Genomic DNA, 14085 nt, shown 5'->3' with positions numbered 1-14085 from the left:
CTGTTGCTTAAAAATATCTTTACAATATTTATGCATTTTCACTGAATTAATCTGTTCCTGGATCCTACCTATTTGTTTGTGCTCTTCAATCAACGTATCGTGACTTAATTTCAAGGTGTTTTTTGGCCAGGCAGTGAAGCTGTCTAATTTAAATGAGCGTAAATGTTAGTGTCTCTGATTCTGCTCTCTCAGATAAAGCAGGAAAGCTGTAGCTCTGCATGGGTGTGGACCACGGCCTGTTTTTCAAGTGGAAAACATCACCAACACCGTTCTGTCATTATCCTCACCACATGCACAAACACAGCAAAAATGTGTCCACGTTAGATAATGTTTTCCCACACATCATTACGTATGTACTGCTTTCTACTGCCCAATCATTTGCATTCAATGTGTGGGCTCATACTGCATACTGCTTAATTAACACTGTACTTTGCAAACATATGCTTTTTGATCAAATGTATGGTTACAGTGTAGCAACAGATTTTTGTGTAATTTTTCCCTATAAGAACAAATGGAGTGCAGAGGTTTTGGCACTTTTGTCACACTTGCAACATCAATATACAATATTTTGGAGTGTTACAACCACCTGGAATACCTAGCAACCACCAAAGCAACCACCAGAGCAACCACCAGAGCAACCACCAGAGCAACCCCCAGAGCAACCACCAGAACAAACACCAGAACAAACACCAGAACAACCACCAAAGCCACCATTCAGAGCAACCACCAAAGCCACCATCAGAGCAACCATCAGAGCAACCATCAGAGCAACCACCAGAGCAACCACCAGAGCAACCACCAGAGCAACCACCAGAGCAACCACCAAAGCCACCACCAGAGCAACCACCAGAACAACCACCAAAGCCACCATCAGAGAAACCACCAAAACCACCAACAAGGCTACCACCTAAGCCACCGCCAGTGCAACCACCAAGCCAACCACTATAGCCACCGCCAGTACAACCACCAAGCCAACCACTATAGCCACCGCCAGTGCAACCACCAAACCAACCACTAAAGCCACCGCCAGTACAACCACCAAGCCAACCACTATAGCCACCGCCAGTGCAACCACCAAGCCAACCACTAAAGCCACCACCAAGGCAACCGCCAATGCAACCACCAGAGCCACCACCAAAAAAAATGCTTAAAATACCATAGAAACCACCACACAATTTCAGCACTTAAAAAAGCAACTGAATTGGATATCGTATCAACCACATGTGGTCCCAAAACATCCACTAGTTTCCCAGGCTGCACTGCTGATTAGATTATAGTACAACTTTCATAAAAAGCTGACCAACATTAAACAGCACTCTGTAAACATGTTCCATGCTTCTCTGCATGATGTGGAGAGTTATGTAGACACATAATTATAAGACAACGGTCAGTCAAAAGGTCCCAATACTGACTGGGTAATGCTGATTTAGTCCCTACAATTCTTAACCCGAGAATAACGAGTTGTGTACAGAAGTGAGGTCAGATGTTTAGAGTAAACACACACACACACACACACACACACACACACGAAGATATACCATCACACTACTGTAGTGAAGGTGAAAGTCACAAGACAGAGGAGAGGAAAACTTTTCCAGCAAAGAGTTTCACCACACACACACACTCCCTCACACACACACCCTTAATACGATGATAAGTTGTGTAATGTGATCGGTACACTGTGTTACAGGACCTGTGATGAGTCACTGGGGTTGGGACAGAGCAGCAGGTAAGAAACTCCAGAGTTTAGTTAAAGAAAAGAAAGACAAAGAAGAGCAGAAAGGTATAAAAAGTAAGTTATAAAAAAAGAGGGACAAAGAAAAAAGCAAAAAAATCTATAAAGGAAAGAGACTGGCATCTTGTAAAAGGAATGATAGAAATAAGAACAAAAGCAAGAAAAGAAATAAGGTGGAAAGACATGAAGAAAACATGCATGCAAGGAAGAATATACAGGAAGAAATGAGGAAAAAGAGACGAGGCAAGACTAAAAATTATGCAAGAAAAGGAGGTAACAAAAAGAAGGCAAAAAATGAAAAACAAGAAAGCAAGAAAGCAAGAAAAACCAAAAAAGAAAGCAAGAAAGAAAAATTAAGCATGCTAGAAAGAAGGAAAGAAAGAAAGAAAGAAAGAAATAAGGAAAGAAGGAAAGAAAGAAAAAGAAATCAAGGTCGAAAGCAAGAAAGAAAGCAAGAAAGAAAGCAAGAAAGAAAAAACGAAAGCAAGAAAGAAAGAAAAAGCATGATAGAAAGAAAGAACAGAAGCAAGAAAGAAAGAAATAACTCATGCTAGAAAGAAAGCAAGAAAGGAAAGAAAGGAAAGAAAGGAAAGAAAGCAAGAAAAAAAGAAAGAAAAATAAAGCATGCTAGAAAGAAAGAAAGGAAAGAAAGAAAGAAAAAAAAATGAAGCATGCTAGACAGAAAGAAAGAAAGAAAGAGAAATAAAGCATGCTAGAAAGAAAGAAAGAATGAAAGAAAGAAAGAGAAATAAAGCATGCTAGAAAGAATGAAAAAGCATGATAGAAAGAAAGAACAGAAGCAAGAAAGAAAGAAATAGTGCATGCTAGAAAGAAAGCAAGAAAGAAAGAGAAATAAAGCATGCTAGAAAGAAAGAAAGAAAGAAAGAAAGAAAGAAAGAAAGAAAGAAAGAGAAATAAAGCATGCTAGAAAGAAAGAAAGAAAGAAAGAAAGAAAGAGAAATAAAGCATGCTAGAAAAAAGAAAGAAAGAAAGACAGCAAACTAGAAAACTAGAAAATAAAGAGAAGTAACGCAGTGTAAGGGGTGGGGGGTGAGTCGGAGTGTTAATGAGTGATGATGATGATGATGATGATGAGGCTGATTAAGTGAGAGCGCCGCAGTGGATGATTTGTTTATACTGAAGGTGTGAAGGTACAGCAATCTGACAACATTTCATGCAATCTGAGATTATTTATTATCTAATCAGTCCAGTTTATAAATCAGATTCTCCTCGTCTATCGCTTGAAAAAAGGAATCTGGCTGGCATGCTGTGACATCAGTATAAAGCTGGTCCCCAGGGTCTCTTAATCAGTCACCACATATATTTCCCAGGTCTTACACATACTTGTAAGTGAGTCTTGCTCCCCTTTCTCTTTTTTCCCCTCACTCTCGCTTGCTCGTTTCCCTGAACAATTCCAAGGGATCCCCCAGTTTTTCTTTAAAACTTTATATATTTCTTTATATTCCACCATTAGCAGCTTCTTTTCTTATTTTGTTATTTGTTTATTTTTTTTATTATTAATTTTTTATATATAAAAAGGTCTTTTCTGACACTGAGGTTGTGTGGGAGTGTTTGAGCCAAGTGTATGTTTACATTACATACTATGTTCTTCTGTTATGAACACATAAAAAAAATAATATTTTTTTATATAAACACTTTTTTTATTTCTAAAGAAACCTGTAATTGTAACTGAACTATTCCTAAATGAATCAATATTAAATTGAATTGAAATGTGAACCTAATCAATTCTGTAAATCAGTGGTGACACCCTGCCCTTATAGATACACACATGTAATAACGAGGAGCTAAACAGAACCAAAAATCAACGACTCCAGCAGCTTCACTGCAGCAGAAAATGAAAGAGCATACTTGAGGGGAAAATGTAGGTCTAAAAATCCCTCTTACCACTTCCTCTTCCTAAACTGATCATAAATGATGCATCACTGAATTCCAGTATAGCAGCATTGAGAGTAGTCCAGTTATTTTTGCCAGAGTGTTACAGCCCCCTAGCCCACCCTTTGCTTTCACAAAACAAAATAAAAACTATATATATTCACACTGTGCAAAAACAAAATCTAAATTTCATCAGGATTTAACTGGGCCTGGAGTGAAAGACAAAGGAAAAAAGCAGAAATAAAATCAGTCCATTCCAAAGAAGTTCCAGCGAATGCACTTTCAGTCTCTGCAGGCCTGACTTTTGAAAAACTGTTGCCTGAGCATGAACAGCAAGACGGTGCATGTAGCTGGGCTGACTGCGGGATGTTATCAGGACCACCATCCAAGGTCCTACAGGCAAAGCAACAAACACACAAACAGAAAAAGAGGGAAAAAAGAAAAAGAGGGACTCACCTAGGTCTTTGGATCCCTGGCTCTCACTTGCCAGCTCTCCCATCCTCACCAAAGCATCAAAGTAGCCCTTGGCTGCAAACGTCACAGCTGTAAAAGCGATAAAAAGACAGATTAGCAGGGTTTTTTTATATATAAATGTTTCCCATTATCTCCCCAATTTACACGGCCAATTACCCAACCCACTCATTAGGACTCCCCCTATCACTAGTAATGCCCCAACACACCAGGAGGGTGAAAAGTGGCACATGTCTCCTCCGATACATGTGAAGTCAGCCACCACCTCTTTTCAAACTGCTGTTGATGCATCATTGTTATCTGTTCCCGATACATCAGCTCACAGATTCCTTGTGCTGATCAACATCACCCTATGGAGTGATTTTGGGAGAAAGCGCCATCTACCCACCTAGAAAGAGAGCAAGGCCAATTGTGCTCAGTCAGGGCTCCGGCAGGTGATGGCAAGCTACATAAACGGAAATCGAACTGGTGATCTCCCGATTATAGTGGCAGTGCTTAGCCCGCTCGGACTCGGAGCAGACAGGTTAGAGTTCAAACTTGACCCAAATGTACGCTTTTTGACCAATAAAACAAAATTACTATTAAAAGAGCTGATCAAACGGCAAGAAAACATTTTGCCGGCCCGTTTCTATAATGGAACAGCAGTATGTAAACTCATCATTAAGCACTACCTCAGGGAATTTCTTGGCAATGCCCACACATGTATAAGTTATGAGATGCTATCTTGTAATTGATTGGTGCTCCCCTTTCTTTTTCTTCTCTCCTTGAACAAACCCGGAGTTTTTTTCTTTAAAACTATATATATATATATATATTTTATATTCCTCCATTTTTTAAAATATTTTTTTCTTTATATTCCTCCATTAGCAGCTTCTTTAGGTATGTTGCATTTCTTTATTGTAAATGTCTTACAGCTTCAGACTATAAGGTGCACCAGATTATAATGCGTATTAAGCGACACTAGTAAGAATATCTACATGGCAGTAAACAAGAGTGTTGCCATGTTTCCCTTCTAATGGAGAAGCTCCTAAGTAAACAAAATTTTACAAAATAAAAAAATAAATAAATAAATAATAATAATAAAAAAATATATATATATATATATATATTAGGGTTGCAGCGGTAACCGGTTTCACGGTATACCATGGTATTAAAATGCACGGTTATCATACCGTGTGTGTTTGCTTATTACCGGTAAAACGCAAGCCAGCGGAGAAACTCACCCGCGCATGCGCAACTCTGCTCCGCTTCAGCTACTCAGCACACAGCGGTGAGAACAGCAGAAAGTGCATCAGACTAAACAAATCTCCGTCCGCCTAAAAAAAGGCTAAACTAAAATCAGCAGTGTGGGACTATTTCAGAGACCCGCCGAGCGCACCCGAGGATGGGTATCCGATTTATAATCAATGTGGCCGTAAAGTCACACCTAAAGGTGGACATACGTCAAACCTGTTCTCCCATCTCCAAGAACACCACCCCGCCGTGCAGCGCAAAGTATGTGTTTAGTTTATAATTTTAATCTGAACCTAAATAAAACCTCTTTGTAGTCGTGCACAACCCATGTGGTAAGCGCCCGCAAAAGCGCTGAGTTATCCGAAATTTGGGCACGCAGGTACAGGCGTGAAGTGCGTGCTACGATGGATTCACGTGTCCGTGTAAAGGTGCTCGCCGGACTGGATGTGAAAGACGCCATTCATTTACATGCGTTCATTTTCAAATTCTGACGTGCCTGTTTTTCATGTGTTAAAACCAGACTCAGAAATAAATCCCCTCTTTCTGCAGTATCTGGTTATATACCAACTTGGCAGTAAAACGGACGTTTACAACAGTTGTTGATCAGACACTGACCCAGGCTCAGTTTATCAGATATTAAATAATTTAAACTTAAATAATTGTACTGAATAGTTTAAAACACAGGATCTTTACTTCTTAGAGGACATGTAATGTGTGACACGTGTGTGTGTGTGTGTGTGTGTGTGTGTGTGTGTGTGTGTGTGTGTGTGTGTGTATGTATATATATATATATATATATATATATATATATATATATATATATATATATATATATATATATATATATATATATATATATAATTATATACACCCTTAATGACCTTAAGAGTAGTGGAAAAACCTGGTTTCCTTCACCTAATGGTGTACAGTTTATTTTTTTTAAGGAGACATTATCTATATAGTTGTTCCAGGTTTCTACAATAAATAGTTAATTGAACAAAAAAACCTTTGTTGTAATTTCTTTAAGGGTCAGTTTAATAATATATGTAACAAACTGTGATACCGTGATAACGCGGTATTTTCTGAGACGGTTATCATACCGTGAAAATCTCATATCGTTGCAACCCTAATATATATATATACTTTTTTTTTTTTTTTTTTTTTTTTTAACGAGTGCTGGATGTTAATCCACATAGATTTCTCTGTAAAGCGCTTCATACATTCTCGCCTCTGAGCGGCAAAAGAGCAAGGGCTGTGGTTAGCAGCTAATGCTAATGCTGCTGCACCCAGCCTTAGTGCTGGAGAAACTTTCATAATACTGTACTTCAGCGGAGTAGCTTTTACTGCTGCTTAACACCTAATTGGTAGAATTCATACATAAGGAGCAACGGATTATAAGGTACACTGTCCATTTTCAGTAATTATTTTAGTGTCTTTTGCCACCAATTTAAAAACCAGTTTGAAAGATCTTCATGCTCCTGGTGCTGGGGCAAGAACGGATAAAAAAGGTTTTTTTCAAGAAAACATTCAATTGTACGTTTCTGTGGGTGGTTATAAAAATTTGTACACTGAATGAAAATCTGCATAAAACCTGTTTGGACAAAGTTTTATTTTTGTTTCTTTTTAATCAGTTTTGATCAAACAAGCTTATTTCAGTGCATCCTTACTTTTCATTGATTCACAGGACTGTAAAAAATCTAATCTATCAGTCAGACACTAGAAACAAGCGCAGGAAATGATCAGACACTTCACCGACTTCATGACTTCATTATTACAGACCCCAGGGGTTTAGGTAAAGCCCTGCTGAGGAGTCTATGTGAACTGTTCCTCCACAGAGCTGCTGGAGCTGCGATGGAGCTCCTTCACCAGCTGAGAGCTCCACAGCACAGGCTCACACTAGTGTGGATGAGACCACAGCACAACAGGAAGTGCTTTGGCTTTTAAAGGAAACACGTTTATCGCTCACACAGGCCAGCCTCCCTGTGGACACGAGCCCGGCTTGGACCCCGTTCAGCTGTTGTTCTGAATCCTGGACCACCCACACACACATATTCCATGCACACACACACACACAAGCACAATTTCCTTATTCCATGCCTCATTAAAAAGCAAAATGTCAACTCAAAAGGAGAGAAGAAAAAATAAAAATTAAATCATCTCCTTTACACTAAAAAAATCCCACTGGACTCAGAGCTTGTTTTTGGTGTGTTCTACAGCTTTAGAAGAAGAAACAGTGGGAAAAAAAGGTCTGACATTTTAGGAAAAGCAACCAGTGGGTTGAAAAAAAAAAGTTCCTGTTAGCTTCTTAAAACTGAAAGAATACAACAACTACACTGATGTGGCATAAGCAAGTCTCAGGATGGCAGTGTGTGCAGCAATCGGATCATGATAAGTTACCTCAGACAACAATTTAAAAGAAAACACCCACACCTGTCTATAAGGTGTGAGGTGTTATCTTGTGAGTGAGGATGAACACTGGCCAACTTGCTCATAGCAAGGCAACATACACTATATTGCCAAAAGTATTCGCTTGTCTGGCTCATTCTTAATCTACAGGGTTTAATACGATGCTGGCCCAAAATTAGTGGCTACAACAGCATCAACTCCACAGGGAAGGCTTTCACAAGGTTTAGGAGTGTGTTTATAGCCCAATCTGGATGAGATTAGTTTCTCACATGGACGTCTGTGAAAAATATATTTCACACTTCTACTCAGTAACAAAACTTCAGTGCGTTTTTTTTTTTGGCTTTCATGGTCACACAAACATCGTGTTCAGTAGCTCCTCCATTTCCACTCGCTGTTGTGTTTACGTGGATCTCCGTGGAAATTAACGCCTTAAGTGTAATTACGGTGCGTGGCAGTGGACAAATAGATATTTTACTAAACGCGAGGTGACGAAACTCAGATGTGCGTCTGGACGGGAATAAAATTACCTCAGAGTTTAGCGAAAAACAGTAAGTAACTCACCCTGCAATTTTCTCAGAGGATGTCTGAGGAATAACACATACATTTCAAACGTTTCAGACTGGAATAAAATCACAGAGGACCTACCATAGAAGAGAAAATTACCCAAGGACCCCCTGAGAAACTAATCCCCAGGTTGAGATCAGGACTGTGGTCTACCAGATAACTTCACTGCGTTAGAATTGCACTGACAGTTGACTGTGGAATATTCCATTATGTTGGGAGGCTGGATGGATATTTATGAGCTTCTTTAAGCGACTCATTCTTCACAAACATTGACTACTGTTTGTAGAAGCATTGTTTCAATAGTTGGGTGTATACTTCTGGCAATATAATGCATCATATCAACATTAAATCAGATGGCCAGGATTGTTGCATGCATAACTCATAAAACATCATAGAGGTCATTACCACCCACAGTTAACCGTGCAGTGAGTGGTAATGATAGTGTCCAGCAGCATCTGTGCAGAATTGTCTATGAAAACAATGCGAACTCCGGCAGAAATCACATCCACACTGAGACGCCCCCCCCCCACACATACACACACGCACACACATATATCCCACAGGTAATGTTTTTTTTACATCATGTCACGATGAATGGACCTATAGACGTGCTCCAAAATAAGCCTGCATATTGCACTGCTCACACACAAAGCCTGACTGACTGAGTGCAGCGAGTGTGGTTTCTGCACGGCTCCCACGCTACACAAAGCCTCTCGGCCTCCGAGGACGCTCAGGCAGAGGCAGCCCGTCCCACGCTGCTCGTCCTCCCCCAGTTCAAATCAACAGCAACTTTCATTTGCATCTATTGAGTTGATTGCCCAAGGAACACAGCATTCAACTTCAGCTACAGGCAGGAGAACGGAGCGAACAATTCATCAGACCCACCAGCTGTGGCTCTGAATCCAAACTAGGACAGGCATGATTGCCGTTTTTGCCTCTTTCTCTGTATGTGTGTGTGAGAGAGAGAGAGAGAGAGAGAGAGAAAGAGAGAGAGTGTGTTAAGGAAAGAAGATATTGCAAAAATGTACTTCAGAGACCCCTGAAGACATCTGTGTAATGCACAATATGTACCCTAATTCATTTTTCGGAGCTGAAAGAGACACAGTGTGCCGAGAGAACAGTAGAGCGATATGGAAGTTATGCGTTGACTAGAAGTAAAAGGATTACATATTGTTTTATTTAGTGTAAAATGGAGCTTGATAAAAACTTTATTTGGTAAAAAGAAAAGTAATACAAGAATAATGGTAAAATAGGGTGTTATTAATGATAAATATAATTAAAACAATAATTCTTATAGGGCTTCTGGCCTCCCTAGCAGCATAAATCTATACCCCCAACCCATATTGTTTTAGCACAATTCAACTGTTTTCAGCTTCAATAACTTCCCGTTTGCTGTTGGTAAAGCAATAATCTGCACAAAGCAAATCAAGTTATTGGCTGTGCTAACCAGAGAGCTGCTAAATCATCAAAATCTACAACAAACACTTGCACAAAGTCTTCCCACCTACAGTGTTTTCACACCTGCACTTTTAAATCCAGTTAAATCAATCAGCCTCTGGTCAATTTATATCTTTGGTGCGTAACGCTGGGCAGGTATCAATACGGACCAAATGTGGGTGAACTCGTGCTGGATTACATTTACCTTGATGGCAAAAAATGTCACAACTGAGTTCAAGTATTTCCAGATAATGATACACTATTTATATACACAAAAATTAGTTAGCTAAAGACTTCTGAGCTAATTTGGCAATTCTTAACTGCAGTTTTATGGATAAATGTGACCATAGTATGTACCACAGGTCATCACTGTTATCACTGATAACAGAAACAGCATCAAAAAAACATATTTCTAGTATTCTGCCCATCTAAACACCTGTCCACAGAAGGAAGCTACAGAGATGTGTATGATTTTATGCCACACAACTAGACAGAAGTGATGATAAACTGCACAATACTACTGCATTGATGCAGCCATCTTGGATTTTGAACATGGAGTTGGTGAAACTCTCATTCCCACTTTACAAGTGAAATTTGCAACTTGTGGGGCCACTACAGTTCCAATTCTCTACTTGGAATTAACATTTTAGTACCCTAGCTTAAACCAAACCTTTTGTGCAAAAAAGTGCACAAAAACCCCAAACTCTCTTTTTTTTACTGGGTTGTTTTCACACAAAAAATGTGGATCAATTGCACAATCCTATACACCATTTTTGTGTATCTAGTTTGGTAAAAGCTCAAGCTGGTAGCTGTTTTTTTTAGTATTTTTAGTAAAAGTAAAAAAAAACAAACAGTGCTTCTCAGTTCAGCCTAGGCATTAAACCAATAACCCGGTCCATAACCTGGTGCTCAACCACTAAGACACTACTGTCCTGATGAGGTAAATTCGTCACAAGTTCAAAATTTCCCTTAAAATTATTCACGTTTACATACTTCACCTAGTTTCTAAAATAAGGTTAAATAAACAACAGGTTTTACATAGGTTCGCTTCATTAAAGAAGCCATTAAAGCAGTTTAAAACAATATGACTGGAGACTATTCTTCTGTTTCTCTCAGCCAAATTCTTCTGTTGTTTTTTTTCTACATCATCATGTCATATTTTCCAAGGAGGATTTGCTTCCTGTTGGCTTTACGTCCTGTTGACTTTGCAGTTTCCTCCACGTCACATCTAGTTCATGTTTACTTGTTTAATTTTGAATGCGTGGTTGTGAGAAGATTTAAAATGTTCTTAGTTAGAGAGTGTGGTCTAAACCAAATACCAAAACCAGCATATATATGGATTACAGATTGTCTAATGTGTCTCAAAATTTCAGTCTTTTTTTTTTTGTTTCCAATAAACTGACCATAAAATTGGTCCATGTTCTACAAATACTGACAATCCATGTAACATACTTTAACACATTTTTTTTTTTAAGTAAAAAATATCATTGTTAGCAGTTCAGGACACATTTGGGGGAGAAGGGGAGAAGAGTTATGCAGAAATATGCTCTGACAGATGGGTTCTTCGCCTGCAGATGCCTGGGAGCTCTGGCTCTCCTCTGAAAGATCCCTACTGGTAGGGAACAGCAGTCAGGCAGGGCCGTGTGGTAACAGGCAGCACTAATTAAAATCATAGTCCATAGCTCCCAATCATTTCTACTGGCCCACCTCTCCACATTCAGCCTGAGGAACATCTTCATCCAAAACCCTCAAAGACAGAACAGATACTGAACCCAGCTATACTACATGGACAGGTGATTTAAGACACTGAATGTTTGATGTTTCCTCTGAAATTAAGTGTATTAACAAGTACTAGTGCTGGGCAGTATGACAAAAAATGTATATCACTGTGTCACTTTTTTGCATGACTGGGTTTCTATATAGGTTTGTGACGTGCTCTACTGTTAGGAGAACATGAACGAAGGCTTTGATTAGTATAGAGTTTACTTTGCCCACACAATTAATTACAATACATGAAAATATGAGGTAACAAATAAATTCAACTCAGTGTGTATTAAAATGTTTCTTCAAACTACAGTATTAATATATTTAAAACAGGTCTATAAATCACTGCTCTTAAAGCTTTTTTGCACCTCGTTTGTATCCAGAGTTTTAGGGAGTTTTATTATTATTTGTGCTGAATAAATGATTTCACACCCAGTTCCATTTGTGGCTTGTCTGGGAGACAAGAGAAAATGTGGCTATTGTTTGCTATTGTTTTTCTATTTTACCCTGATAAAAAACACTCATATTGTAAGGAACAGCAACAGGAGCTCCTCAAATAAAGTACAGCTTTTATTTCTCTCTATGTGGGACGAAGCGAGAACAGTCTTTGAGTTCACAGAGCTGAGCTACAGTTACTCCAAAATGTTTTTACTGCAGTTCCCAAAACTTACCGTCAGTCACAGTAGGTTACGATTAACTGGGAATACAGTACATCTCTACATAGAGGCAGGGGGGCTAAAGACTAAAAGAAGATTAGCTGCACCTTCCCAAACTAGAAATGACATTAAGCTCACAGGAGTTTCCCCTGTGACTTACTCACTTTAAACTACTCTTTCTACTGCTCTTGGTACATAACCTGGACAAGCTTTCCCAACTACGTTCCTAAACAGCCTTGCACAGTTCTGGTAGTATATCCATGAATGTGTTTCTAGCAAGAAACTAGCAAAATCACTGGTGCAGCGATGAAGCCATATGGAGCGTACCCGCTCATTTACATCCACATGAAGAAGAGTCTTTTATGCCCAATCTGTCCAGGGCTGCTAATGCTTCAGAGACTGCAGGCCAGTCTGTTCACCTCCCAGACTTCAGATTAGCACATCCCAGGCTTGGGGTTTAGAGGAGTTCCCCAGTTATCCCACCATGTGTGACTTGTTTAAGATGATTAAAAGTTAAGGTCAGTTCATTCGGTCAAGTGCTGCTAGATGCTAATGTAGACTGTGAAAGAGTAGCAGAGATTTTACAGCAAAGAAAAGCCTACCCAACATTTTCCTCCTATAGAGACAGAGCACTTCGCATCGTCAACCACGCCCCTCATTACACTCTGAATAGAAATAGAATAGTGAATGGGAAATTGCAGCTCCCGTGTCTTTAAACAGCTGTAACATAAAAGATTGACACTGCCGTGTCTAGTCACCCTTCTGACTAAATAAAGAGATAGATATATAATAAAACTAGATATGACTGGATTACATGAGTGCTTGTTTTATATACCGATTTGAGGACAAATTAATAGTTAAAATGTTTAAAAAACACCAATAGCAAGCAATCCTAGAGCTGCCAGAGCCCTGAGAGAGCACAATTTCCCTGGCTCTGTCTGGGTGGGTAGATGGCGCTCTTTCCCCTTATCACTCCTAGCGTGATGTCGATCAACACAAGGCATCTAGTTGAACATCTGCAATTGTCAGACTCACAGTTTAGCATTTATTGAGTGGTTCATGTAAGCAAACAGAATACTGCATGTATGTGTATAATCAATTACAGCTCTGGAAAAAATTAAAAAACCACTTTAGTTTCTGAATCAGTTTCTCTAATTTTGCGATTATCGGTATATAAACATAGGTATATGCTTGAGTAAAATAAACATTGTTTTATTCTACTACACACAGCATTTCTCCCAAATTCCAAATAAAATGAGAAATAAGAAATGTTCAGAAATCAAGATTTGGTGGAATAACCCTAGTTTTCATGCAGCATGGCATGTTCTCCTCCAGCAGTCTTACACACTGCTTTTGGAGAACTTTATGCCACTACTTGTGCAAAATTTCAAGCAGTTCAGCTTGGTTTGATGGCTTGTGATCATCCATCTCTTGATTATAGGTTTTTAAATTTGGTAAAAGCAAAGAAACTCATCAGTCTTTGGTGGTCTAATTTTTTTCCAGAGCTATTTGTATGTGCTACTTCCGCAGCTTACGCTATTGCACGGATAGCAAGCCTTAAATGTGCTGTCCCTTTAGCATTCAGCTCCATTGTTGTTCATCTACGATCATTACTTGGGGCCAGATGATCATTACTGAAGGGCCAGATGAAACGATGTTCATACTGAAGTGGAAGCATGTGATAGGAGCTGTAATCATGCAACATGTGAACTCATATATATTGCCCCAATTTGTAAGAGAGGGACTTTGCTGGTGTAGCTGATGATGACAAGATATACTTGAGACTGACTTGTTCTTTGAAACTTCTGAGCATTTTAACACCTGTAGTTCCTTTCAATAGCTTAGTTGATGGGTTTGTTTACTTTTTAAATTCCTTTACACCCTGTTTTGTTTGGTTTCACACAGGAACAAACCTATATGCAGCAA

At 39.1% G+C, this 14085-nt stretch overlaps 1 protein-coding gene across 9 annotated transcripts in view; it reads right to left on the bottom strand.

Moving 5' to 3' along the window:
- baiap2a (BAR/IMD domain containing adaptor protein 2a) overlaps window positions 1-14085 on the bottom strand; it is a 136040-nt gene that overhangs the window by 77024 nt on the left and 44931 nt on the right. For all 9 annotated transcript variants that reach the window (XM_022673445.2, XM_022673464.2, XM_022673451.2 and 6 more), the window contains exon 3: window positions 4085-4171. In XM_022673445.2, coding sequence (XP_022529166.1) covers window positions 4085-4171 — 87 coding nt within the window. The remainder of the gene's footprint in view (window positions 1-4084; window positions 4172-14085) is intronic.

The sequence above is a fragment of the Astyanax mexicanus genome, chromosome 19 (assembly GCF_023375975.1).
Source record: "Astyanax mexicanus isolate ESR-SI-001 chromosome 19, AstMex3_surface, whole genome shotgun sequence".
Classification (NCBI taxonomy): domain Eukaryota; kingdom Metazoa; phylum Chordata; class Actinopteri; order Characiformes; family Acestrorhamphidae; genus Astyanax; species Astyanax mexicanus.
The sequence above is the reverse complement of the archived record's forward strand: the minus strand, read 5'-3'. Positions and strand labels throughout refer to the sequence as shown.